We start from the raw sequence: 24,571 nt of genomic DNA on the forward strand, positions 1-24,571 counted from the left end.
GCCCCACAGCCATGATCCAGTGCCTGAGCAGCTGCTCGCCGCGCAACGTCTACGGATTGACGCTATCAAGACGCCAGAGAGCATCAAGCTTCCTCCATCAACATCACCTCTTCCACCACTCGACGACCACTCCCAACTCAAGGGTCTAACCCAAAACTTCAAATTATATCGCTAATATCTACGCAAACTCCCAATTGGTCGTTTTTGAGCTTGCGACCTACACCAACGACCGTTGACGGTTGTTCCTACCCCAAGGAGAACAAGCGACGTAATCCTTCGTCCGAAGTTAAATCTCGATCACTACCATCGAACTATCGCGACCCGAGATACCGCATCGAACATACATAATGGCGCCTTCGCTTCTCTATAACCCGGCCAAGCTCCCTCCTTCGGCAGCTCTCCAACTCGCACAACAAGCCCCCGTTATCTTGTCAGGCTCGCCATCAAGCTCCGATACGGTGGACCAATGGGCAACATACGAGAACCTGCTGCTATCATGCCTCCGAACCGGCGATGATGAATCTGCCGCAAAATGTATGGATCAGCTAGAGGCACGGTTTGGGGCCGACAATGAGAGGGTAATGACTCTAAGGGGCTTGATGTCTGAGGCTCAGGCCCAAGGCAATGGAGAGCTGGAAGCGATTCTCAAACAATACGACGCTATCCTGGAAGGAAATAGCACCAATATCGTGGGTCATCACCGTCTGCCAACTGTTCTTGGACCGGAGATTTGCTAACAGTTCATTTTTGTGGTTACAGCCTATCACGAAGCGCCGGATTGCCCTCCTACGGTCCATGGGCCGCGTCTCGGATGCCGCATCGGCTCTCGTACAACTCCTCGACTTCTCCCCAACCGATGCCGAGGCCTGGTCTGAGCTGTCCGATCTATACTTCACACAAGGGCTGTATTCGCAAGCCATCTACGCGTTGGAGGAGGTCCTCCTCTTGACGCCCAATGCCTGGAACGTATGCGCTCCTCTCTTATTCGACACCCTAAGTCATATACTAATGTAGCCCATCTAGATACACGCACGTTTGGGAGAGTTGCAGTACATGGCTGCCACGACTTCCGGAAACGGTGGTGGATCCCACGGAAAGTACTTGGCCGAGGCCCTCAAGCGGTTTGCTCGGAGCATTGAGCTGTGCGACGACTATCTCCGTGGTTACTATGGGCTGAAGCTGGTAAGTTTCCGATAGTCGTCATACACGAACAACATGCGAATGATATGCTGACCATCCGCCAGGTCACCACAAGGCTCCTTAAGGAACAGACCAAGCAGGCCAAGCAAACCCACGATGGCGAGTTTACTCTGCCTGATTTCAAGAAAATCGAGCGTCTCGACGAGCTTGCGACCGCGAAGCTTTCAGAAATCGTTCGTCACAGCACTCTCAAGGACAGGGGCTGGCGCGGCTATGACGAGCGTGAGGTTGCAGTCGCCCGGGAATTGCTCTCACAAAATGGAATTGAGAGGTGAGATTTGATGCCGTTGAACGAGGCAAACGGTACGGCGCCTAGTCCAGTGACCGATTCGACATGCCCATTGCCTCTTTTGACCTCTTGATGGATGGTGTTTGGCACAATCGGAACGTGTTACCGAAACCCACCGGGCGTGATGGAAGCCGTCGTCGCAATCGGAACGACCTTTTGACGATGGCTGGGGAGCGAGTGAGCATCATTGGTACCCTTGCGAGGTACTTTGGCTCTTACCTGCATTAGTTGACGCAGTGGGTCTTTGGGCAGCGAAAAGGCATCAAGAAAACCAGCTTCACGTGGCTCCAGTAGATGCCCAAAGGCGAACCTTTGCCTGGTGGTCAGATGGGCGGCGCCGCCGTTCTCAGCCCAACCAGAAAGAGGACGCTTCCAAAGCCCGCGACTGTTGCGTTGATGCAGGTCGCAAAACCTCCCGAACCCCTCATGAAACTTTTTTATTTTATTTTTTGGGCAGAAAAAGATGTTCACAACTGGCGGCCTGGTTTCGGCGCGGAACGACATATGATTGGCTCTCCGGATTGCGTGGTATCGCAACATGGTTACCGGCCAACCAGGCCAACAGCCCAGGCCAGGACACTGGCTCATCTTCCGTTTTTTCTCCAACGCCATGTACGGGCTCAAGACGAGGTATCCCTGACGATAATTGATGCCTTGCCTCATGATGTCTTTCAAAGCGGCCATTGGTAATAATAGTAATGAATGAAGAGATTATATGGAATTCCCAGATCACCATGAACGGTTTCACAACCTCCATGCCGCATGGTCGGCGGCGAGTCGGTGATGGCTTATACATGGCAATCCGGAACAGCAGCCGATACTGCCATCAAGCATCCATCAAGTGAAACAACAAAACATAACCAGATCTTTAATCACCACATCATCATGGCAATTTGCTCGACAAGAAGCATATTCGCCTTTCTGACTCTGCCTCCGGGGCTGGCGTTTCCTCATCGCCGAGACTCTCTAGCGTACATGCGACCAAAGTTGCACTGAACACCACCATGCCATTCTCTCCTTTGAGAAAGTCAACCGGAGAAAGAAAAGAAAAAAAGAAAGAAAAATCACACCGCAGCCTCAACGACAGAGGAGACTAGGACTGCATAAACGACATCCCCAATTGCCCAAAGACTCATATAGATAGACTCTTTACCATCGACTCACTTTTGAAAGTCTGAAGACCGAACATTTGGTACTCACGAATTTCACCAACATCTTTAGGCGGTATCACCAACGGAGGGGAAAGTCGTCGCTCATCCCCACCATCCCCCCTGTCTCCCCAGTTTTAGTTCCCTTGCCGTCAGCGGACTAAACCTTTTCGATACCCCTGTCTTTAACTCCAAGCCCCTCCGAAACTAAACTCTCACCTCTTTCACTCGCTCTCCACGATGGAGTCATTTGCCTGGCCGCTTGTCTTCCTGCTGCCTCATGAGTACAGTCACTCGGTCAGGACACAAAGGCATCGAGTATCTGCAAAGACACCGTCACCAATGGGTGATATTTGTCAGTTTACGACTATCGAGATACGGTCTACTCACACTACGGAAAAGCGTGGGCAATCTAGAAAGCCGGGTGCGCCCGTCAGATAAAGGCCATGTCTATCGGTGTCTACGGTGCTTGGTGTAAGGGTGATGAGGGCAGGGTTGCCTGTTTCTAGGCACTGCAGGCAGGACAACACGCTCCGCCTTTACACAAGGTCTCCGTCGTGCTGCAGTTCCCCCAGCCTTGCTGAATGAGACGCAGCAGCGACTACCGTCTCAGGCCTAACCATGAGGCACCTCTGTGTGTGTTCCCCTCCGCCGATACCTGTTCCCGGCTCTTCCAGCATCATCCAGCTTTGCGTCACGGAAGGGTGCCGTATGTAATTCCGTCTTAGTGCTTCCCGCTGGAGGATTCCCATCTTTTGCTCTGCAAGGGCGAGTGGTTTGATCGTATGAAATATTCCTATACATACGGCAAGACGGCCGCCTACAGCAACATCCGCTGTCCTTGGAACCGAAATATCAACGCCGGCACTACCTCGCAGTGTACTTCAGCTGGTCTGCCCTCCTTCAACCAAACAAATCTTTCTACATATCCGTTCTGCCATACGGAGTACCCTGTACCCTCGATACTAGGCGGCTCTTTTTGCATCCCCATCTCCCTGCCTCCTTGCACTACAGACTGTGCATACGTTCTGCGTAAACACATCTCGTGCTTGCCTCTGCTGCTACTCTACGACCATCTAACAAGATCCAAGTGGTCCCATACGGTTCAAGTCTTGTGACTAAACCAAAGAGGAGGCACACGTACTTGAAATTCCAAAAACAGTTTCACACACCATAGAAGTAGCCAACCTTATGCCGACTATCATCAACAGTTGAGAGATTCCAGACATCCTCGCATACACAAGCCGCCGAGATCGCCACGAACTCTCAACCACCACGCAGCAAAAGCTGGCCAACCAGAAACCCACGGAATCCTACAGGAATACAACGGTACGTGGTGATCTTCTTTAATTGCTTCCTCGTGGTCAATCTTAAACCACGCCTCTTTCCTTCTTCAGTGTCTGCTATTCGCGGACCGCCCTCGCATTCTCTTTTCCCCTCTGCTGCCCTCTATCAGCAGAAGCGGGAAGTGTTCGCCCCTCTGTCTGTCTTGGCGGGATCGCCAGTTCGCAAAGTCGCGGGGAAGCTCCATTCAGGGCCAGTGTGATGATGAAGGTGTGGGAAGAATCACCCGTAGGGACAGTTCAGTTTCTCCAAGCGCTCAACACGAACCGATCCGATGACAAACATTTAAAGTCAACCTCTTATACCCACGAGGTCAAGGAACAGGCCAGCTAATCTAGCGACGGTCCGGTCTGGGATGCAACTCGCCAGTCACTGTCGTCGTTGTTGGCTGGCCCAAATTTCTCACTCTCTTCCCTACCCCCTCCAGCCCAGCCCCCCTTGCGTGAGATCGGGAGGCCTAGCGAGACAGAGGCTTCCCGCAGTCCACGCTACCCCAGACTTCTCTCTTGTGACAATTCTATAGAACCTCTCAGGCTTCTAGATGTTGATCAACCCCTCAATATCAACTGGGCACTAACAGCCAAGACCACAGGGTACATACTCGACCATCAACTCGACGTTGTGCTGTCAGATAACATCTGGTACGTTTTTAGACATGTCTTCTTTACACTGTTAAGCCCATTTTGAATCAGTTTCCTGTTTTCACCCACTATCCAAACCCTCTGTCCCATGGAACTGAGACAACCGCGAGCCTTCTTAACCCTTGTCAGCTCTGTTACATAGCCTGGAGCCTAGCTCCTCAACAATCGGCTTGCCCCGCCGTTGTTCCCCTCGTTGTCGATCTGATCTAGATCCCTTGTTCGCTATCAAAACGGCGGCCACATTGTCTGCTGTCGCTTGTGAATGTGGTTTTTTTTTTTCATGCTGACCTGATATTGATCCCAGCCAACCTATTTTCCACCCACCCTTGCCGGTATCTCTGGCAACCCTTCCCCTCAGCCATATTGTCATTCCGGCCATTGTCCAAGCCTCAAGAACAACTAACGATTCCATCTGGAAAATCAACAACAACAGAGTCCAGCTACCTATCTCGAACTGGCGCTTTGTGATTCTCAAGTCAACAACTCTCAAGTGAAACACGGAGACCCTTTCGACTTCGGCTTACTCACTCCGGCTTCTTCAAACGGGGTACCGAAGAGTCACTCTGGACAGTCTTGAGATTGACCAGAAGGGAGAAGACGTGACCAATCATCCACGTCCATCCAGAAACCTGCCGCGACCAGCAATAGCACGGGAGGCGCAAGCCACCACCACACCTCACCACTCACTCCCAAGTCTCTTTTCCCGCACCGTCCAGGTTGTGTTCGCTCTTCATTCCCGTTGCTCACTCACTCACTCACCGCCCGGGTCTTGTTACTCGCTACATACTCCGTTACCAAACAGTCCAGGTCATAGACACTTCAGCGCCAGCTGAGAAGAGCCCTCAATCGTCCCTCCCGCTCCCCCACCCTCCTCCATTGCTCATTCTTCCTTCCGCTTTACACTCCTGCCAGCCCGTCTCTGTTCCTCGCCTGCTACCCTCTTACCTCAGCTTCCAACTCTTTCGAGTACCCAAGCAAGGAAACAAGGCAACTACCGTACCGGCACTGGTCCGCACTCAAGCGCACCAACATTGTTGGTCCTTCTTTTGCTAGTTGGTGCTTCGACTACCTACTGTTAGGCAACTCTCTCTCGCTGCTCCCTTTGCTCCGGCTCTCTCCCTGCAGATTGTCACGAGCAAAGGGTGATACCCCAAATACATTTCCAATGTCGTAAGTCTGGTCCGGATCCTCGATTTCCCTCGAATTCTACATCGCGACTGCGCCACATTACCTGGCCTGTGTCTGTTCGTTCTCCCTTCTTGGAACCAGCTAACCCCGGACCCCTTCCTTCTTCTCTTTGCGCCTGGAATAGGACCCGACGATCAATCAACATTACTGTGAATAATCCAGGTCCTGCATATTCCTCAACCACATCATCGAGCGAATACGACTCATCACAGTTCACATACCAGTACGGTCACGAAGACCGCGATGACGAGGACGACGAGGAAGTGACAGACGACGAGTCCACCGAAGAAGACCATTGGGATGACCAATACGACGAAATAGACCCTTCGGATTCTGCCTCAGCAACAGCAGACTACTATCCTCGCCATCATCACGGACATCCGCCACCATTGCCTCCCCAATCTCCTCACTCTCGCTCCCACAGTACCCATAGCGCCCGGAGTCCCCGGCTGCTAGAACGCAGTGAATCTGCATCGCGCCGGCATCTCGTTCCCGCAGGAAGACAGTCTTACTCTTATCGCGCCCCGACGGCTCCTGGCCCCATGGAGTCGGAATACGGGGAAGAGTACGGAGGATATGGAGGGCGCGGCCATGGACACCACTCACAACCGGGCTACTATGGCCGTGGCGCCGCGGGACACAGTGCCTACGCCCCCAGCCATGCTGGATACGTGCCCAGCCATTACAACCAGATGGTACCATATGACGCCTACAACAACCCATTCGCTCCCTCTCCCATGAACGACACCCTCACCCGAACCAGACGCGGTGGTGGCGGCGGCGGCGATGACTACTTCGGCGGCCACGGTGACCCGCGTGGTCATAACCCGCGCGGCCATCACTACGACATGATGCCCTACGGAGGAGGCGGCGTACCAGGTGGCACCGCCGGCGCTCTCGGCTACTACGGTGCCAACGGGGGCTTCGGCACTCCCGGGCCCAGCCACATGGCCGGACTCATGTTCCAGCCCCCTCCGCCACCACCCACCGAACACCCGGGCAAGCCGCCAACCCCAGCCCCGGAGAAGAAGCTCGATCCAGAGATGGAAGCTCTCAAGAAGCAGCTCGAAGAGTTCCAGCTGGAGAAGAAGCGCAAAGAAGAAGAGGAGAAGAACCGTGAGATCGAGCGCAAGATCCGCGAAAAGGCCGAGGAGGAGCTGCGCAAAAAGCAGGAAGAGGACCGCAAGCGCGCCGAAGAGGAGAAGAAGCGCCAGGCGGAGCAGAACGCCGAGATGGAGCGCGCTGTGAAAGAGGCGCAGCGGGCGGCGGAGGAGAAGGCCGCTCAGGCGCGCAAGGAGGAGGAAGAACGACAAAGAAAACACGCCGAGGCGCTGGCTGAGGCTCAACGCAAAGCGAGAGCTGAGTTCGAGGCTGAGCTGAAGGCTGCCGAGGAAAGGCGCAAGCGCGAGGAGGAGCAGGCCAAGATCGCTGCTGAGCTCGAGAAGCAGCGGATCGAAGCGGCTGTAAGGGCCAAGGAGGAGGAACTCAAGAAGAAGCACGCCGAGGAGGAGCTGCAGCGGATTGCCGCGGAGAAGAAGGCGGCGGAGGAGGCGGCGGAGCGGAAACGGCTGGAGGATGAAGCCAAAGCGAGGCTGGACCGGGCGCTTAAGGAGACCGAGGAAAAGATCGCTGCCGCCATTCGGGCCGACCGAGAAAAAGCCGCCGAGGAGGCAGCCAAGAAGGCGGCCGAGGAGGCCGAGAAGGCGCGCAAGCAGAAGGAGTTTGAGGAGTGGCAGAAGCACCTCGAGGCCGAAGCCAAGCTGAAGGCGGAGATCGAGGCCCGCGAGCGCATGGAGAAGGAGAAGGCGGAAGTGGCGAAGCAGGCGGCTGCTGAGGAAGACCGCAAGAAGGCGGAGGAGGCACTGCGTAAGCGGCTCCTAGACGAGGCCGAGAACAAGGCCCGGGAAGCTGCCGAGAAGGCCAAGGCCGCTGAGGAGGAGAAGAAGGCTGCGGAGGAGGCGCTCAAGAAGAAGATCCTTGCGGAGGAGGCCGCCAAGAAGGAGAAAGAGGACGAGGCTGAACTTAAGAAGGATAAGGCCCCTATCAGGTTTAAGGACGCTGTAGGCCGCAAGTTCAGCTTCCCCTTTCGACTGTGTCAGACGTGGCAGGTATGTCTTATCCTTTTCCTCCCCTTTTCCTCCCCTTTTCCTCCCCTTTTCCTCCCCTTTTCCTCCCCTTTTCCCTCTTCGTTTCCTTCCCAGCCAGTTACTAACGTTGACATGATCGTCCAGGGCATGGAAGAATTAATCAAACAAGCCTTCCTCCACGTCGACGTCATCGGCCCTCACGTCCAAGAAGGCCACTACGACCTGATCGGTCCCGACGGCGAGGTCATCCTCCCCTCCGTCTGGGAGCGCGTCATCGAGCCCGACTGGCAAATCACCATGCAGATGTGGCCCATGGACAAAGCGCCCCTTCGCAGCCAGCCCGGTCCTCTCGGAGGAGGTCACGGCATGGGCATGGGCATGGGCATGGGCGGCGGCAATGGTCTACCCCCTGGCTTTGGAGCCGGTGGCCCCGGCGGCGGCATGGGAGGAGGTATTCCTGGCCGTCCCATGTTCCCTGGCGCTCCTCCCGCTTCTTCTCGTCTTCCCGATGCTCACGGCGATAGAATGGCGCATCACATGTTCCCTGGTGGACAACCTGCTCGGCCTCCTATGGGCATGCCTCCTGGTTTTGGCGCCGGCGGCGGCGGCGGCGGCGGTCCTATTCCGCCCCCGCCTCCGCCTGGCTGGCCCGGTAGTGGTGGCGGTGGTGGTAGACACGCCGCGCCGCCTCCGAGACCGGCGGCCATTGTTGTGGATGTCGAGCCCGAGGTTAGGCAGCATAAGAGCAAGCATTCGAGCAGCCATAGCAGGAAGGAGACCAAGGCGAGCGTGCTGGGGTGGATGGCGGGCGGGAAGCCGGTCAAGAGTAGTAGTAGTAAGAAGTATGTCCTTGTTAGGTATCCTTCCGGTCCTTCCCCTAATGATGACGATGAGAGGAGAGAAAAGCTAACGCTTGTTGTTTGAAAATAGAAAGAAGCACTAAGAAGACTAAGCGAGTTACTTTCGAGTAGACATCAGGATTCAGCGACGGGTCAGCAGCTTGTCTAGTCGTCGTCGACACATCCGGCTACCGGTCTTCAGCCTTCATCGCAGGCTGATTCTCCCCCTTATTCCCTCCCTTTCTTTATGATTGTTTTCGAGTTTTGTCTGTTTGTTGGTTTTGGCTTTCGATACCTCTTCTCTGCTTTGACGGTTCTTACGTTTTCTCATATTCTTTTTGTGTGCTTTTGGCGGATACAGAGGCGTTCAACTCCTTCCTGGAGGCTTTCTGACGCGCTTGTTTTCTTTTTTTGTGTTTGTTGGAAAATATCATGACCAAAAAAGTACCTACACGATGTTGGGATGATGATGAATGACGGGATGAGAGATGAGAGAGATGATTGACATATGATTGATGATACAAGATCATTTGTGGATGATTATCTTTACGTTGGGGACGGCGGGTAGGGCATGTCTGAATGTGGCTGATGATGATGATGATGATGATAAGGATGTGGACGTGAACGTGGATATGAACGTGGAAGTGGAAGTGGAGGTCAGAGGGAGTGGGTGGTTGGGTTGGGTGTTGACTGGTGGTATAGGGTTTTGTTTAACACAATAAATGATGGGACTTTGGGAGAACTACATGACCAATCAAAGGACCGATCTGGTCGCCTTCCGGGCTTCTTCCCCATCTGCTGTGACAGAATCATGCTGAATTGGTCATATCTCTTTCTCTTTGCCTTTTACCCTGCTCTAGACACTCTTGATGTTTCGAACCACATACCAGAACGGCAGGCAGCATTTCATGCCTCGAAGCAAGTCATCGTCGGTATTCGTTATCGAATCGTAACGGTAAATCGTAGCCATATATCCTTATATCCAATTCCCAACATCATTGCTAATCTACTAGATTACTCAGTAGAAACCCTCAAGCTAACCTCCTCCTCCCCTCCTCTTCCTCCCCCTCAACACCCATTCCCAAACCCCTCTTAACCCTCGACGGCCCCGGCGCCATGGCAACCCACTCGCCCTCCTTCGTCCACACTCCCGCCTTGGTGTAATCCTCACTCTTGTACCCCTGCATCCACGCAAACCTAAAGTACTCCGTATCTCTCCCCATCTCTTCGCCCTCTCTCGTCCACGTAAAGTTGGAGGGTGCGTTCTTGTCGAACTCATCATTGCTGAAATACGTCCTGAACCGTTCCACATCATTCACCAGCACGCTAATCCCATCGTAGATCGAACCAGGTGGCTTGCCCCAGGTGAAAGTAATAGAGGAGATATTCTTCCCTAGTGAGATGACAGGGGCAGCGATAGCTGGTAGAGGCGAACCGAGCTGCGCGTCGCCCTGCAAAGCGTAGGCGGTTTGCAAGACCGGGTCCCATCCCCAGCGGGCAATGCCGTTGATGAATAGCCCTACCAGCAGGCCCTGGTAGAGAAGGGAAGGACGGGTTTGCATGCTTGTCCCTGGCAAGAGGAGCAAGGCGAGGATGTAATGGTGGATACGCAGCTTGAGGTCCGGCAAGATCACGCAGAGGATGAGGGCTGCGCCGACGATGGTGTAGAACTTGAGGTAGCGGACTAGTCTGCCTTCCTGCCGGAAGAACCAGGCCTGCGAGGCCACGATGATGATCAGCACGATGATGATGATTGCCAGAGCGGCGCGCGCGCCAGGTTGTTGTGCGAGGTCGTGGGGCGTGAGACGCTGGATGGGAATGAAGTCGAAGGTGTAGTTCGTTAGAGCACCGACCCAGCAGCCGCCGAGCCAGAGGATGGTCTTTTCGAACTGGGCGGTGAGGCCAGAAAGGGAGCGGCGGATGCCCATGTGGTCGTACATGACCCATGCTGCCAGCATGGCGGGGAGGAAGGAGCCGAGCTCACGCGAGATGAGGGAAGGGACATCGGTGATGTTGGCCGGGTCAGTAGCCAGGCCAACGGTCCAGTAGATGCCTGTGAAGACGGGGAAGAAGAAGAGGTGCGGTGATGTGATCAGTACCGAGAGCACAGTGGAAAAGACGACGGATATGGCGAGGAGCGCCCAGCGCATATCCTTGGCTGAGCATTTAACCCCTTCCTCAAAGGTGAAAGATAGCGGGAAGTACGAGTCGAAGGCAATGCTCTCGATTCCGTTCCGTTCCGAGCTGCTGAAGTTCCTCTGCGTTCCGATCAACCGCACCACACCACAGCCGCCATGCGCGTTGGAGACAACGCCGGCATGAACGGCAGAGCCGCAGAGGTGGGAGTCGCCGCGGTAGACGGGGGTGGTATCGCCTCCTGTTGCTGGCGGACCGCCAACGATCAGAGGTCTGTATACCACTTCCTGGTCACCCACCGCGCGCGGGTTCAAGACCTCATAGCTTGCGCAGTTGGCAGGACACTTGAAGGCGAACCCGGAGTTGGTGAAGGGCCGACACCGCATGCCATCGAGTCCGCAACCATTGTCCATCTCCCAGTAGGCAGCTCCGCAACCAATCGAGACGGGCCTTCCCCATCCCGGAATCTCGTCCACGTCCAGCTCTTTCCGCATGACCAAGGCGAAGGTGATGATCCACATAGCGATCCAGAAGAACAGCAGCCATAGCCTATGCCTCAACCGTGGGAATTTCTTCTCCAGGAGCAGGATTGGCGCATATTGAACGCCTGGGAACAACGGCTTGATTCGGAACCGCTGAGGAGTGACGGGGCCGTGAGCCCATTGAATGACGGCGACAATTGAACGCCGGACGGGATATGGTACCCATTTCCACCTCTTCCACGAGCCGGCGTCTTGGATAAATCGCGGAGTGGGCGGGGAGTTATCGGCCTCGAGGGCTTCGACAAGGGTTACTTCGGGAAGTGGTGCGTCGGGATGGTCGGTCGTGATCAGTATCGTCGCGCTGTTGGTGACAATCGGAGTACCGGTGCCGCTGCTGGAATTGCTACTGCTGGCGCTGTTGTCTGAACCGGAGGAGGAAGAGAGATTCTCGAGATCTTGAACCTGGTGTACTTGGTTGACGGATTTGGGGGACGTCGCCCCGTCTTGGGTTCCCACCATGTCTGATCGATGTTGTAAGATGATGTTTGTATGATTCCGAATATCCAATTCCTCGTATATAGTGCAAAGCTGTCGAAGTTGAGTTTTCGAGGTCCTCGTAGATATGTGACAGGTTCAAGGTCACCTCGGAGACCTTGATGGACCCGCGTGGAGACTAAGGCAGTTCTAAGTAGGCTATGACGAAACGCATCAAAACAAAACAAGTAAAAAGTCAACAAGACGAGTTGAAGTTCGAGATAAGTAAATGATGGGGGTATCAAGGCAGTCAAGCCGCAAAACGAGAAGATAAACAAAGCATCTGCGACCTCAGAGTGTCTGGGGATCTGTTCAACATAAAGTATAAAAAGGTGGAAAAAGGGAAACAAGAACAAGGCAAAGGGAGGACGGATGAGGTGAGATGTTTGTCTTGGAAGCTGAGCCAAGTTGATGCGCCCAGGTTTGCCGGATGCATCGCTTTGAGGCCGCAGTGGTCCGGATAAGACGGTGCTGGTGGGTTGTTGCCCAGAGAGACTTTTCTCTTGGGAGCGAACATGATTCGAAACACAGGCCGTGATTGGCACACACGGGGGTTGAGTACGGGGTACAGGCGCGGGAATACGGTCGAGTTTGTTAGCAACGGTATCTTCCAGCAGAGGGATCGCAGACCTAGCAGGGCAGAATGGGACATGTTGACGATCATTGCCAATCGGTCCCTGCGTCTCAACCTCTTCGTCATGGCGGAGACATCATGTTCTCGGCGTTCGATCTGGAAACCTTCGAACTGTTTGTTGTTCTTATCATTGGTGATATCGGGCCAATGTCAACAGCTGCTGTATCAAAGTCTAGGTATCATCGCCAAAACACTTTGACATTTGACACAGACACAGGCGGGAACGCCAGGCACCCACTGACATTGGAAAGAGGCGGGGAGGTGCGGGACGACTCGTGAAAGTCGAGGGATCCGACAGATCCAGAACCCCACCTTCCCTTCAGCTTTGCCAAGGCGAGGCGGTTCTAGCACCTGAATTACAGGGAACAACCCCTGTGCACCCCTCACTACAGGCGGCCTTAACAGCTTGGCGAGCAGAACGGTGAACTATTGCGCAAAAATACACAAAATACCGATATTGAAAAGTTACACTGCTACACTGCGCGAACCAACGCCAACAACGGAACTGGCCGATGTAACAAAAACTCCAAAACTGCGTATCGCGAAATTTTGATACTGTATGGTAGCGTAGAAAAGCTTCAGCTAACCCAACGATATCAGACAAGGAAGAATTGGGAATTGTCTTGAAGAATCATCATCATACCCAACTAGGGAACATCAAGAGAGGTCATTTGCGTTGCCGCTCCATAGCCTGAAAAATCCAGGTTCCGGCATCCCAACACCTCACCTCAACTCACTCCAATATCAAGACTCCATCTCTCCACCAAGAGGGGTCAGCTTCAGAAAAGATGTCGATTGATGGGCAAGGACCAACAACCATGACCTTTGAACTGCTCAAGACCGCCGTTAAGGATGGCGGTGCCAGACTCGGCCGTCTGGCCTTCTCAGGTCGTCGTACTGTCGACACTCCCAACTTCTTTGGCCTCACTTCGAGAGGTGTCATCCCTCACGTAACCCCAGACAATGTCGAGAAGCACTTACATACCAATGGCACTTATATGGCCTTGGAGGACTGTAAGTCATGATACATTCACTTCTAGAAATAGTCATAACCTAACACAATATCATAGTCATCGAGCGTCCCCAGCAATACATGACCCGCTCACCTCCCATCTACGAGACCCCCTCGCCCATCAACAAGCCCTTGAACAGCTTCACAGCCATGCCCTCCTCCATCATCACCGTTCTCGGCTCAAGAAGACTTCCCGCTGTCGCCTCCCCTATGGGCAACACCAACCAGGGCATCTCCGTCTTCACCTCCACCGGCTTCCAAGCCGTCACCACAAAGGAGTACCTCAACGCCGTCCAGTCCCTCAACCCCGACATCGCCATTCCCCTGGCCGACCTCACCCACAAGACCAACACGCCCACCTCCAAGCGCGCCCTCCGCATGGCTGAGCGCACCGACGACTGGATCAAGGAATGGTTCACCGAGATGTATAAAAACAAGGACTCCAAGATCGCAACCTTCGCCCCCGTCCTTCCCATCAGCTACTCCATGCAATGGGAGTATCTCGAGCGTTTGTCTGAAGAGCACGCATCCAACCCTGCCGGCCTCTCAGGTCTAGCCGTCTACGACGCCGACCTGATCCCCGATATCTCTTCCTCTGAGAAATACAAAAACCTCGACACCCTCCCCCGCCTGGCTCTCACTGCGCCCTCCACCCCCCATCAAGTCCTTCGCCAGTTGGCTCTGGGAATGGATATCTTCCTCCTTCCCTTCCTCTCGACCGCTTCCGACGCTGGCATCGCGCTGTCGTTTACCTTCCCTCCTCCTCCTCCTGGCTCTTCTGAGTCTTCAGAACTCCTCCCCCTAGGAATCGACATGTCCTCCCCTGAGCATTCCATCTCCCTCACGCCCCTAACCGACTCCTGCACCTGCTACGCCTGCACCACGCACCACCGCGCCTTTGTGCAGCACCTGCTGTGCGCCAGAGAAATGCTGGGCTGGACGCTGTTGCAGATCCACAATCACGCCGTGTTGGCTTCCTTCTTTGCTTCCATCCGCGAGGCGCTGGCTGATGGCACGTTTGAGGAGAAGGCGAAGCAGTTTCAGCTGAGGTACGAGCCGGAGATCCCGACGGGATTGGGAGAGAGGCCCAGGGCGAGGGGATATCATTTTAAGAGCGAGGGACCGAATGAGCAGAAGAAGAATAAACCTGCGTGGAGCAAGTTTGAGGGTGAGGAGGGTGAGCAGGTCAAGGAGGGTGAGAAGAAGGTTGAGGGGACTGTCGCGGAAAAGGTGGGAGAGTTGAGGATACAGGATGAGCAGAGTGGTAGCTCTGGGTTGGGATCGGGTGTTGACTCGGTGGCTGAGACACCGTTGGTTCCGGATGAGAATGCTGATGCGAAGGATTTGGAGGAGAAGGGGTTTGCCGAGAGGGTCGAGGAGGAGAAGAAGTGATAAATAATATATCACCAAAAGAAAAGAGTGTATATTTAAGGCATGACTATGTAATTCTTTGAAGACGTTAAGAGGAAGCCATTGACCTCGAGCTCACATGCAGAGATCGTAGATGGGAAATGAGGTTCGTAATAGCATGATTATTGTGTCTTATGGCAAATTTCTTCGTACTTGTCATACCCCGGCCTACAATAGACTGTAAGATTTCAACCCTTTGTCAGTTATTATGTTCCCCTCACCAACAACAGCTTGATGAATTCAATCTTGATATCTCGAGACATTCAGTGATCAAGGGATCCACTCGGTTAAAAGCGGGGCTTCCGAGCCCGAAGAAACGGGACCCGCTCTCCCGCTCCGAGCAACGAACGATATCGTCATCTCATCAATTCACAGCTGGCCCATCCTCTTTCCTTCTACAACTCACAACTCATCGCTCATTCAGCGATCAACACCCACCCAGTCAACGATCAAACTCATCTCAGTCAGGGCATCACCGTGACTTCCACACAGAATACACGGAACAACCACCCCTCAAAAAGCAATCAACCACCAACTCAACTCAAGAAAACCATCACGACAAAAACACACAGAAATCACCATGCCGCCCACAAGGATCCCGCAACAAGAGGACTTCTCCTCCCTTCCCCCCTCCCTCCAAATCTCCCTCCACCACCCCTCCCCGCCCGAATCCACAACTGCCATCCTCCTCCTCTTCCACGGCCTAGGCGACACCAACACGCCCTTCCTCTCCTTCGCCTCGCAACTCGCCCTCCCGGGCGTCTTGGCTATTTCCATCCGCGGCATCTCCCCCCTCCCGCCCTCTCTGCTGGGTCTACCTTCGGATTTCGACGGCGAGCTAAACAATTTCCACTGGGGCGACGACCTAACGATTGATGGACGGACGGGAGAGTTAGATATGGATCCGGGTTACGAAAAAGTCACGGGGTTGGTGATGGATAAGCTTGTTGGGGAGGTTTTGATTGGGAGGTGTGGGTGGGAGACGAGTGATGTTTTGTTGTTTGGGTTTGGACAGGGGGGCGGGGTGGCGTTGGGGCTGGGGAGTTTGTTGAGGACTTGGAACTCCGAGAAGGAGGATGCGAAGGTGAGGGAGGTGAAAGAGGGTGAGGAGGTTAAGGAAGGCGTGATTGAGACGAAGAAAGAGAAGGGGAACAAAGCGTTCAAGGGAATCGTGTCAATTGGAGGGGCGTTGCCGCCTTCGATGATTCCTAGTATTAGTGCGAGGGAGAAGGCGAAGACGCCCGTGTTGGTTTTGCATGGAAGCAAGAGCGAGTATGTGGGTGAGGACGAGGTGGATTTGATTGAGAGGGAGTTTGAGAACGTGAAGGTGGTGGAGTGGAAGAGGCCGGATGATGGGATGCCGAGGAGTAGGGAGGAGGTGTTGCCTATGATGGAGTTCTTTGCTGAGAGGTTGAAGAGTGGGTTCCCATGAGGGGAAGGAGGTGGGGAACGCCGCGGGAGAATGGTGACGGTGTTTGGAAGCAAGGCATAGTTTCAATGGTGTTGTATATGGGACCGTGTTTCGCTTGATGTCGATGAAGTTGGCTACGTCAGGGCTCAAAGACTGCTTGGTCGAGGCGATGATTGCAGTTCTATGAAAATACCCAGCAATATATCAAGCATACCAGCACCGAATCCCCTCACGATTATCTATATTGGTAGAAAAGATAAACCGACATATGTCGCATCTTCACTGACAAAGTTTCAGCAAAATAATGCTGTATTGATCAGGATCTAGCATCTAGCGAACGACCGACTATCCCATACATGTACTGGTAGCCCAACTGCTTTGTATCCCTTCTCCTTCCCCCCATCTCCATTGGAGACGGAGAGGTACATGATGTATATAGGTATACCAAAAGGTATACCAAAGCCAAAAACAGTCAAAACAAAAAAGCAAAAACGCCCACGAGACCCGGCATTGGCGATAGCGTAAAAGCATTGTCGCCGCCTCCCTTTTTTTTTTTCGGGATTAAGGTACTCGGTCCCAACACGCCGTCCCAGCGATGGCGTTAGCGCACTGTCGCTGTCGAGATATTGATAATCGGAAAAAAATGGGTATCCTAGTGATGTAAAACTCGGCAAAGGCGACAGCGTATCTAAACACGGATGGGGTATCATAAACAATAAGTAAGCCCAAAAAAAAAAAAAAAAAAAGCAAAAGCAATCGTCCTACTCTTTTTCGTGTTCGTCCTCTTTTTTTGTTCGTTGGTTTGTTTTCGTGGTTCTTGCCTCATGATGTTGTGAGGATAGGACTAAGGAGAAGTGATAGCGTAGAAGCATTGTCACTTTCTCCCGGTCCCATCGTTGTTGATTAGTGAGGCAGGAAGTGTCGTGTGTTGTATCGTAGAGGTAGTGTCGTGAACGGACAGGTGTGTGCCGTTCGACAGTTGTCATAAAGTGAGAGTGTCGCAAAGTAAACCGGTGCGACAGACGGAGATAGAACCACATCAGATGCAGCCCTTCTCCTGATGGTAGGTTATGTGTGGCAGCAACAAAGCTTCACCCTTTGTGTGGTCCCACGGGAGTTTGACGGTGAGAATTCTCAAGAGACCGCAAGCTCAACTCCCTTTTTGTCTCTTTGGTGGTGGTGAAGAGATTAGTTCTTCTTCCTCCCCAACATCCCACCAAAGCCACGCTGCTGCTTCTCGCGCAAAGCAGCACCGTCCTGGATTTCTTCCCCAACGGCTGTTGCCGAGCTACCACTGCTTGTGACGATCCTTTGGCTGGGCTCGTTGCCAAAGATGCTGAGGAGAACCGTCATGGCAATACTGCTGGCAATGCTCATGGCCAAAATACCAATCATGGTGTAATTGCTCTTGCGGTACTGATGAGGTCCCTTGGCCGCGTCCTCGGGCCAGCCGGTGTAGAGGGCATAGGTAGTGGTGATACTACCCAGGTTACCAAGACCGGAAACGAGAGCGGAGGCAGCGGCCACGCCGACCTCGCGGTGACGCTTCTGGAAGATCTCGTTCGTCCAGGCCATGCAGACGGGCACGGTGGGGCCGAGACCGAAGCCGATCATAAGCAAGCCGCCGTAACGGGCCCACGGGTTGGAGAGAGCGAAAGTGACAGTGAGGAGGCCGGCGATTTGGATGAGGGCGCCCATGGAGAAGAAGACGGCGCGATATTTGTGGAAGCGATCGGAGATGGGGGTGACGAGGACGATAGCGAGGAAGTCCGTCTGCTAACGTTAGTATACCTTCCACAAAAACAAGGACCTGGCCAAAACTTACCAACCAAATAGGCGCAAACAACAAGCTAACCGTAATCCCGCTAAAGCTCGAGTTGATCGAAGCAATGATGACGCTCCCATACAGCTGCGTGCCAATACCAACGCCTACAACCCCAAAGTACATGAGCACCAGGGGCCACAGACGCCAATCGATCAAGACGTACCACAGATCCTTCATGTTCCAAGGGCGCGAGTGATACACTCTCCTCAGATCATGATAATGGATCAACGCATCTTCGCCTTTCAGCGCCTCAGGGCTAGTAGGCAACCACCTCAACCACTTATGCCTAACCCTCTGCTCTCCCGGAGCCAGGGGGCGATCGGGCAACCAGAAAAGCAAAGAAATACCCAGCGCAACGCCCAGCAGCCCATAAACGAGGAACATCCACTGGAAACCAGTCAATCCCCTTAGCCCGTCCATCTTCTGGAACCCAGCCGACACCAGGCCGACCACGGCCGCCGACAGCTGCGCCGCGGTATAGTACATGCCGATTCTCTTGCCGGTACGAGAAGGAGGATAGAACAGTGTCAGGTAGTAGGACATGCCGGGCCACATACCCGCCGTGACGACACCCAACAAGAAGCGGAGGAATTTGACGCTCCAGGGGGCTTTGACGGCCGTGAAGCAAGTGCCGATGAGTCCGACGGCGAAGACGATCCTAGCCATCCAGGCGCGGGGCGAGAGTCGGCTCATGACGAGGTTCGAAGGCAGGTCGAAGATGACGTAGGAGACGTAGAAGAGGGCGAGGGCTGTGGAGGTGTCTTTGGCGGTCATGCCCAGGACGGTGACGAGGTCGTGGTGGACGTCGCGGTTCATGGTCTGGGCGATGCCGATGTTGGAGCGGATGGCGGAGCAGAGGAAGTAGAGGATCCAGAAGGCGGGGATGATGCGGAGGTCGAGTTTGCTGTGGTCCCGGGTCAGTGATGTGGTGAAGATAGTGGTGATATGACGATGGATAACATACCGGTAGACTCGTTCGACCTTGTCGATGTCATATTGGAACTGTTCAGGCATGGAAACTTGGCCTTGCTCTAGCTGGTGAGCGTCATGACCACTACCACCCTCACCCTCTGATGTGAGCTTGGTTGTGGGATAAGGGACAACGTGTATGACATGTTCCCCTACAGGAGCGTCTGAAGGGTTCTGAGCCATACCGAGACGAGAAAGCAATGGAGGTGCGTGCTAACCGCCTGTTCTGGCCAGAGTATAGTGTTGGCGGTGAGGTATGGGATCAGAGGAAGAGGGAAAGATGGGGGAGTGTGTTGGTGAGGTTGGCTGAGGTGGATGATGGTTCTTGAAGAGATGAATAACAGTGAGTGGGAAGATGGAGGTGCTTTATATGTTTATCTCTATGCTAGAATGACTCTTCAGCCCCGGCCAAGAGAGGGTCGGAGGTGTATGTAAGTCGGGACTCGAGGCGACGTTGAGGCGGTCCGCGGATCGGCTTGATGGAGCCCCGGAGGAGATACCCTGATGCAAGTTGGAAATACTATGACAAAACGGAACCCCCTCGGAGGTTGGGCCGAAAGTAAACAATGGATCGCAAATTTCATACAACATGACAATATTCCCAAAATCCAAAATGTCCGCGGACAGAATTCGGGTTCGGAACCCGCGCGCACCTTCCCCCAACTTTCGACAAGATGACACCCACCTGCGTCGCCATTGCTGTTGTCCAACACTCACTCAACACAGTGATCAACACTGAAGAGGAGGGCGTGGAGGGGCACTCAACACAAAATTTGCTCAACGATAGCGGCGTTTGAGAGTTTCTTCAGTGACTGATAGTGGATTTCTAGGCGACCCCACCACCACGGGCAGATCCACCCCCACGTTCCCACCCCTTATGCCGAGCTCCATGGCAACTTCTGCCGTGATTTGTGAATTGCTTCTTCTTTCGCTTCTCTGTAGCATTCTCCGACAACTTGCATCTCGGCATTGTGCAACTAGAAAGGTAAACTTTAAGCGACCAAAATCTTCGACTTCACCTGACTCATTCCCAAGCTTCAACATCATCTTATTCTAACCCCAAAGCCGAGTATGCATTCAACGCCAGCTGTCCACCAAGGTGCGCATACAGCACATTGCTGCCCTCCTCAATCTCCCCCTTCTTGATCATATCCATCATGCCCGCCAGACTCTTCCCCTCATACACGGGATCAGTAATAAACGCTTCCGTCCTCGCCCCAAACTTGATAGCCTCAATCGTCCTCTGATCCGGCACGCCATAAACTCCCGCATGGTACCGATCATCCAGCACGATATCCTCCTCGGTGATATCCTCCTCTTTCAACCCGATTTTCACGGCAGTCTGCTTCGCAATCCTCAACACCTGCGCCCTCGTCTGCTCAACCTTGGCTGAAGCATCAATCCCAATCACCCTCCTCTTCCTAACATTCCCACTTCCATTCTTCTCCCGTTCCAACTTCTCAACAAGTTTAAACCCGGCAACCATCCCCGCCATCGTCGACCCCGTTACCGCACAAACAACCACCGTATCGAAATAAACCCCGTCCAACTCCTCCTCCTGCGCGACAACCTCAAACGCCCACCTCGCAAACCCCAATCCTCCCAGGGGATGATCCGATGCTCCAGCCGGGATATAATATGGTTTTCTCCCTTCCTTCTCCAGGTCATCCTTGAGTTTCGCCAACGTCTGCTTATGCTCGATCCCGAACCCGGCTAGCGGTTCAAGCCGGACGTCAGCCCCCATGAGCCGCGAGAGTTGGATGTTGCCGACTTGTTCGTAGCCGGGATCCATCCAGTCGGGTACCCAGTGTTCTTGGACGAGAGCGGCGTGCAGGCCGAGTTTTGCAGCGGCGGCGGCGACTTGGCGCGTGTGGTTGGATTGGATGCCACCTATCGAGACGAGGGTGTCGCACCCTTGGGAGATGGTGTCGGGGAGGAGGTATCTGGGGGCTTTCGTCAGTGTGTTTCTTGGTGAGAAAGAAGAGAGGGGGTGTCGCTCACTCTAGCTTCCTGGTCTTGTTGCCTCCAAAGGCAAGACCAGAGTTGAGGTCCTCGCGCTTGGCGAAGACATTGACCTTTCCACCCAGAGCTTGAGAGATGCGGGGGAGAGGTTGGATGGGGGAAGGGCCGAAAGTCAGCGGTTCCCGAGGGATGCTGGCGAATGGCTCGGGAAGGAGTAATTCGGCCATTTCTTTTGTCGAAGTTGTCAGTTTGTGGATGATGTTACTGTAGCTTCCTCCGAATCGACTCTAGCAATCCTGAGAAGAGGCAAAGGTAAGTTATCGTAGCCGAGTTGCAGCTCGAAGATCTTATACCTATCATAGGTAGAGGTACACCCCGAACATGAACCGCGCATGAACTTCCCCCTCTCCTGCCTTGCTTCCTTGCTGCAGGGAGCTCACTCAGAACCACTGAAGAGGAAGGCGCCATCTTCTAACTCGTCTTGGCTTCACATGCCTGCCTTGGAAGTCGTATGCTTGGGTATGCATCACTGAGCCGCTTATCCGGTATGCCCTGGTCGGGCAGCTGAAAGCGACATCGTCTCGGCATTATCCGACGATAGACCTCGCGTACATTGACCAAGTATGGTCTAGGTTTGGAATACCTTCCATGTTCCAAGAGCATGCCGCGTAAGCTGATCGTTGTTACCCAGCTGTGCTCCTGGTAAGGTGATGTGTATCTTGTCTTCTGCAAGGCTCTCATCTCTCATTCCTTCGGTTTCGGTTGCTCAGCAGAGCCTCAATTTTGAGACATGCTTTTCGGAGTTCCTGGCTTGGGTGTCTATGGTAGCCGATTCGGGCTTATGTCACGAATCTTGATTGTACGTGCGCTTCAGCAAGATAATATCGTCCTTTTGGCTTGAGTCATCGCAGCCCAAAGGAGATGGCATACCGCTCAGCTAAAGACTTCTGGGTCCGGCTCGTCTAGCCTTGAGGAAGATGATAGGGGTAGTCCTTGCATGTAAAGACGTATGAGACTGTCATATAGCTGACTAGGAAGCAATTCTCAGTCGCAGTCTATTCTCCTTTGGTCTAGTTTACACCTCATCACTCTATCGTTCTCCAGCACAAGTTATCACATCTGGCCTTGTCTCAGGTCGCTTCTTAGCCTCCTAAAATGTTCTTGACACGAGCGGACACCGACCTATCAGAACTCATACTGTGAGCCTCAACATCATTATCAAGATCTTGGATCCTAGCGACGGGAGTGATCCTCCAAGATTACTGAGAGACATTCCAAGATTTACCTATCACATTTGAGGAGATATCATGGGAAAGGTAATCTTATTCTCTTTCACTTCCGCATGGTTACCGGCAGAAATGTGATGAAAAGGGAACAGGGGAGTCATAAAACTCCAAGCTACCACGTGAGTTGATGGTTGATGACAGAAGGCGTTGTGGTTATGTGATATTCTGTCTGTAATGGTCATTCATTAATCGACCGTCATTGATGGCAGCGACGATAATCTTGGAGAGCGCCACGTGAATCGCGACAAAGAATCTGCAATCAGGGCCAAGGGGTGAGATCGTATGTGAGATGAGATGAGAGCGACTGGAACGTAAATCCATCACTATCACCATCGGCTTGGTCGCGCTCTTTGTTGTTTTTTTATCTTTCCTTTCCAATCTCGGGCAGTCATCAATGTTTCGTGGGTCATCGCCGACCATGAACTCGGCCCTTCTCGGGTTGAACTCCTCAACGACCCGGCGAAGCACTGTCCACCATGTCCGTCGATACAGGTACTGTATACTCATCTCACCCGTACCGCGTCGGACTCCAGATCGAAGCGGCCTTACGGCCCGGTGTTCAGTCCTTTTGTGATGCGCAGCAAGGAATAGTGTCTTCCTCTCCGCCGTGCCCTTTACAAAAAGCAAAAAGATGCAGAAATGCGTGAGGAAAGCCCGCCGCTCAGCCCAGTGAGTAATACGCAAGCACGCGAGAGCCCTGCTAAGTATGCAAAGAAGAAAGACAAAGAGGAAAGTCCGGAAAAGCAAACATCCAACTATTTTATCTTGGCTTCTTCCATGCATCGCCTTGCATTGTCAACGGTGCCCCAGCCCTTACACTTGATTGTTGTCGCTTGCCCTCCCCATATTCCCAACTGTTGCCTTTGTGCAAGGGAAAAGAAATGAAGAACACGGGCAGTGACGGGGAAAGGAAAAGCATGGCAACCTACCAGCGGTCCACGAGAAGGGATGTTTGCTCCCTTTGAGGCCCTACTTACCAGTCTTGGTACCACAAAGCCAATATATAGCTGGAGCCGGCGGGAAGGGACCACACCTTCTGTCCAAACATCATCTTTTCCTCAACCAGGGAAACACATGTTTTTAACGTTGCGCTTCGTTGCGTTGCGGTGTCCATCCGTAGCGTGGTGTCTAGAGGTAGGCGTGCGAAACGGCTGGCTACTTGTACATGACGGGAGGTGGCATGGAAATATGGAATACCTATATGGAGCGAGCGTGATTCCCTTCTTGGGGTGCAGATCTTCGTGCACGAGTTATATTAGAGAAGGCATCCAGAAGCGGCCGACAATATGTGACTCCAAGGTCTTGCGCCTTTGGGGACTCCATCTTGGGCCGCTGTTGTGTCGCTTGTGGCTTGGTGTTCTCTTTAACGAACTCCCCTTTTCGGAAGGATGGGGGAGAATGGTGGATATAAACTTATTCTTAGCATTGGCCATACTTCCCGAGAGGCGTATGCTGTCATGTTCGCCAGATCAGGTCGTTAGTTTGTGCGACTACTGCATTGTCGTGATTGAGTGTACGCTAACACCTGACAGTGAGCGCGGATATTAGAGAGGAAAGGTGACGTCGTATCTTGTCGACTCGATTTGATTGATACGACAACGCCTCCGGTTGGCGAGGTGTCGTTGTCGTCGTCGTCGTCGTCGTTGTCGGATGCACAGCGGGTGTTATTATCGTCCGGGGTGCCCAGGCCGGGGATACCGATAGCGATAAACGACTTCGCTCGTTAATGTCTGACCATGACGACCTTGTCGATACCTCGCTCGTAATAATTGAGGAACGCGGTGGACAAGTCTGGACAATTCTTTCGTCTGTCGAGAAGTGGGTGAGATCTGCCGTTTTCTATTTTCTCCTGAGGGGGTACGGGGCTGCTGGTGGTCTGTTGCAAGATTGGCAATACCTTTTTCGGGGTTCGACAGTGGAGTTGTTGGAGAAACTCTCGGGAGCTTGTTCCTGGCCGTTTAACTTTTGGACCTGGAATCCATTTCCCACAATGCCGTCCTCCAGGACCATTGTGAAAAGGAAAAGATCCACTCGGTTCATTTCAGACCTAAGCTTCGAGTTCAACGGTCCAACCCCACGATCAGGTGTTGGGAAGCTTTCTCTCCACTGTTCCGCACACTCCTGGTCTCCCCGGCTGGCCGAACCAAGGGATTCGGTACCATCAAGTCGGGATC

The 24,571-nt window shown here is 53.5% G+C and overlaps 7 protein-coding genes across 7 annotated transcripts; 4 read left to right on the forward strand and 3 right to left on the reverse strand.

The window, feature by feature from the left end:
* Positions 1 to 90: 90 nt before the first annotated feature.
* Positions 91 to 2,150, forward strand: SMAC4_08351 (uncharacterized protein). The gene is made up of 4 exons (XM_003347333.2): positions 91 to 689; positions 760 to 966; positions 1,024 to 1,182; positions 1,245 to 2,150. The coding sequence occupies exons 1-4, from the start codon at positions 348 to 350 to the stop codon at positions 1,473 to 1,475; spliced, it is 939 nt and encodes a 312-aa protein (XP_003347381.2). The 5' UTR covers positions 91 to 347; the 3' UTR covers positions 1,476 to 2,150.
* Positions 2,151 to 4,473: 2,323 nt separating this feature from the next.
* SMAC4_08350 (uncharacterized protein) lies at positions 4,474 to 9,469 on the forward strand. The gene is made up of 5 exons (XM_066090785.1): positions 4,474 to 4,622; positions 4,927 to 5,792; positions 5,935 to 7,918; positions 8,042 to 8,754; positions 8,828 to 9,469. The coding sequence occupies exons 2-5, from the start codon at positions 5,788 to 5,790 to the stop codon at positions 8,838 to 8,840; spliced, it is 2,715 nt and encodes a 904-aa protein (XP_065946258.1). The 5' UTR covers positions 4,474 to 4,622; positions 4,927 to 5,787; the 3' UTR covers positions 8,841 to 9,469.
* A 66-nt stretch (positions 9,470 to 9,535) lies between these two features.
* Positions 9,536 to 11,873, reverse strand: SMAC4_08349 (uncharacterized protein; the record flags this gene model as incomplete). The annotated part of the gene is made up of 1 exon (XM_003347331.2): positions 9,536 to 11,873. One exon carries the CDS (start codon positions 11,871 to 11,873, stop codon positions 9,768 to 9,770), a length of 2,106 nt encoding a protein of 701 aa, XP_003347379.1. The 3' UTR covers positions 9,536 to 9,767.
* Positions 11,874 to 13,004: 1,131 nt separating this feature from the next.
* On the forward strand, positions 13,005 to 14,986 carry SMAC4_08348 (uncharacterized protein). Its single transcript, XM_066090784.1, has 2 exons — positions 13,005 to 13,536; positions 13,593 to 14,986. Exons 1-2 carry the CDS (start codon positions 13,311 to 13,313, stop codon positions 14,924 to 14,926), a joined length of 1,560 nt encoding a protein of 519 aa, XP_065946259.1. The 5' UTR covers positions 13,005 to 13,310; the 3' UTR covers positions 14,927 to 14,986.
* A 538-nt stretch (positions 14,987 to 15,524) lies between these two features.
* SMAC4_08347 (uncharacterized protein) lies at positions 15,525 to 16,842 on the forward strand (the record flags this gene model as incomplete). Its single annotated transcript, XM_003347329.2, has 1 exon — positions 15,525 to 16,842. One exon carries the CDS (start codon positions 15,525 to 15,527, stop codon positions 16,374 to 16,376), a length of 852 nt encoding a protein of 283 aa, XP_003347377.1. The 3' UTR covers positions 16,377 to 16,842.
* A 243-nt stretch (positions 16,843 to 17,085) lies between these two features.
* SMAC4_08346 (uncharacterized protein) lies at positions 17,086 to 19,504 on the reverse strand. Its single transcript, XM_003347328.2, has 3 exons — positions 19,145 to 19,504; positions 18,181 to 19,084; positions 17,086 to 18,128 (listed from the first exon to the last, which is right to left on the reverse strand). The coding sequence occupies exons 1-3, from the start codon at positions 19,330 to 19,332 to the stop codon at positions 17,544 to 17,546; spliced, it is 1,677 nt and encodes a 558-aa protein (XP_003347376.1). The 5' UTR covers positions 19,333 to 19,504; the 3' UTR covers positions 17,086 to 17,543.
* A 616-nt stretch (positions 19,505 to 20,120) lies between these two features.
* Positions 20,121 to 21,437, reverse strand: SMAC4_08345 (uncharacterized protein). The gene is made up of 2 exons (XM_003347327.2): positions 21,151 to 21,437; positions 20,121 to 21,092 (listed from the first exon to the last, which is right to left on the reverse strand). Exons 1-2 carry the CDS (start codon positions 21,336 to 21,338, stop codon positions 20,198 to 20,200), a joined length of 1,083 nt encoding a protein of 360 aa, XP_003347375.1. The 5' UTR covers positions 21,339 to 21,437; the 3' UTR covers positions 20,121 to 20,197.
* Positions 21,438 to 24,571: the final 3,134 nt, after the last annotated feature.

Source organism: Sordaria macrospora, chromosome 2 (assembly GCF_033870435.1).
Source record: "Sordaria macrospora chromosome 2, complete sequence".
In the NCBI taxonomy this organism is placed as follows: Eukaryota; Fungi; Ascomycota; class Sordariomycetes; order Sordariales; family Sordariaceae; genus Sordaria; species Sordaria macrospora.

Coding starts and splice junctions, on each gene's coding strand:
- SMAC4_08351 (XM_003347333.2), top strand. CDS start 348: ATGGCGCCTTCGCTTCTCTATAACCCGGCCAAGCTCCCTCCTTCGGCA. Junction 967..1,023: donor TGACGCCCAATGCCTGGAAC/GTATGCGCTCCT, acceptor TAGCCCATCTAG/ATACACGCACGTTTGGGAGA. Junction 1,183..1,244: donor GTTACTATGGGCTGAAGCTG/GTAAGTTTCCGA, acceptor ACCATCCGCCAG/GTCACCACAAGGCTCCTTAA.
- SMAC4_08350 (XM_066090785.1), top strand. Junction 7,919..8,041: donor GACTGTGTCAGACGTGGCAG/GTATGTCTTATC, acceptor ATGATCGTCCAG/GGCATGGAAGAATTAATCAA.
- SMAC4_08348 (XM_066090784.1), top strand. CDS start 13,311: ATGTCGATTGATGGGCAAGGACCAACAACCATGACCTTTGAACTGCTC. Junction 13,537..13,592: donor TTATATGGCCTTGGAGGACT/GTAAGTCATGAT, acceptor ACAATATCATAG/TCATCGAGCGTCCCCAGCAA.
- SMAC4_08346 (XM_003347328.2), bottom strand. CDS start 19,332: ATGGCTCAGAACCCTTCAGACGCTCCTGTAGGGGAACATGTCATACAC. Junction 19,085..19,144: donor AAGGTCGAACGAGTCTACCG/GTATGTTATCCA, acceptor CCGGGACCACAG/CAAACTCGACCTCCGCATCA. Junction 18,129..18,180: donor TGTTTGCGCCTATTTGGTTG/GTAAGTTTTGGC, acceptor TAACGTTAGCAG/ACGGACTTCCTCGCTATCGT.
- SMAC4_08345 (XM_003347327.2), bottom strand. CDS start 21,338: ATGGCCGAATTACTCCTTCCCGAGCCATTCGCCAGCATCCCTCGGGAA. Junction 21,093..21,150: donor AACAAGACCAGGAAGCTAGA/GTGAGCGACACC, acceptor GAAAGCCCCCAG/ATACCTCCTCCCCGACACCA.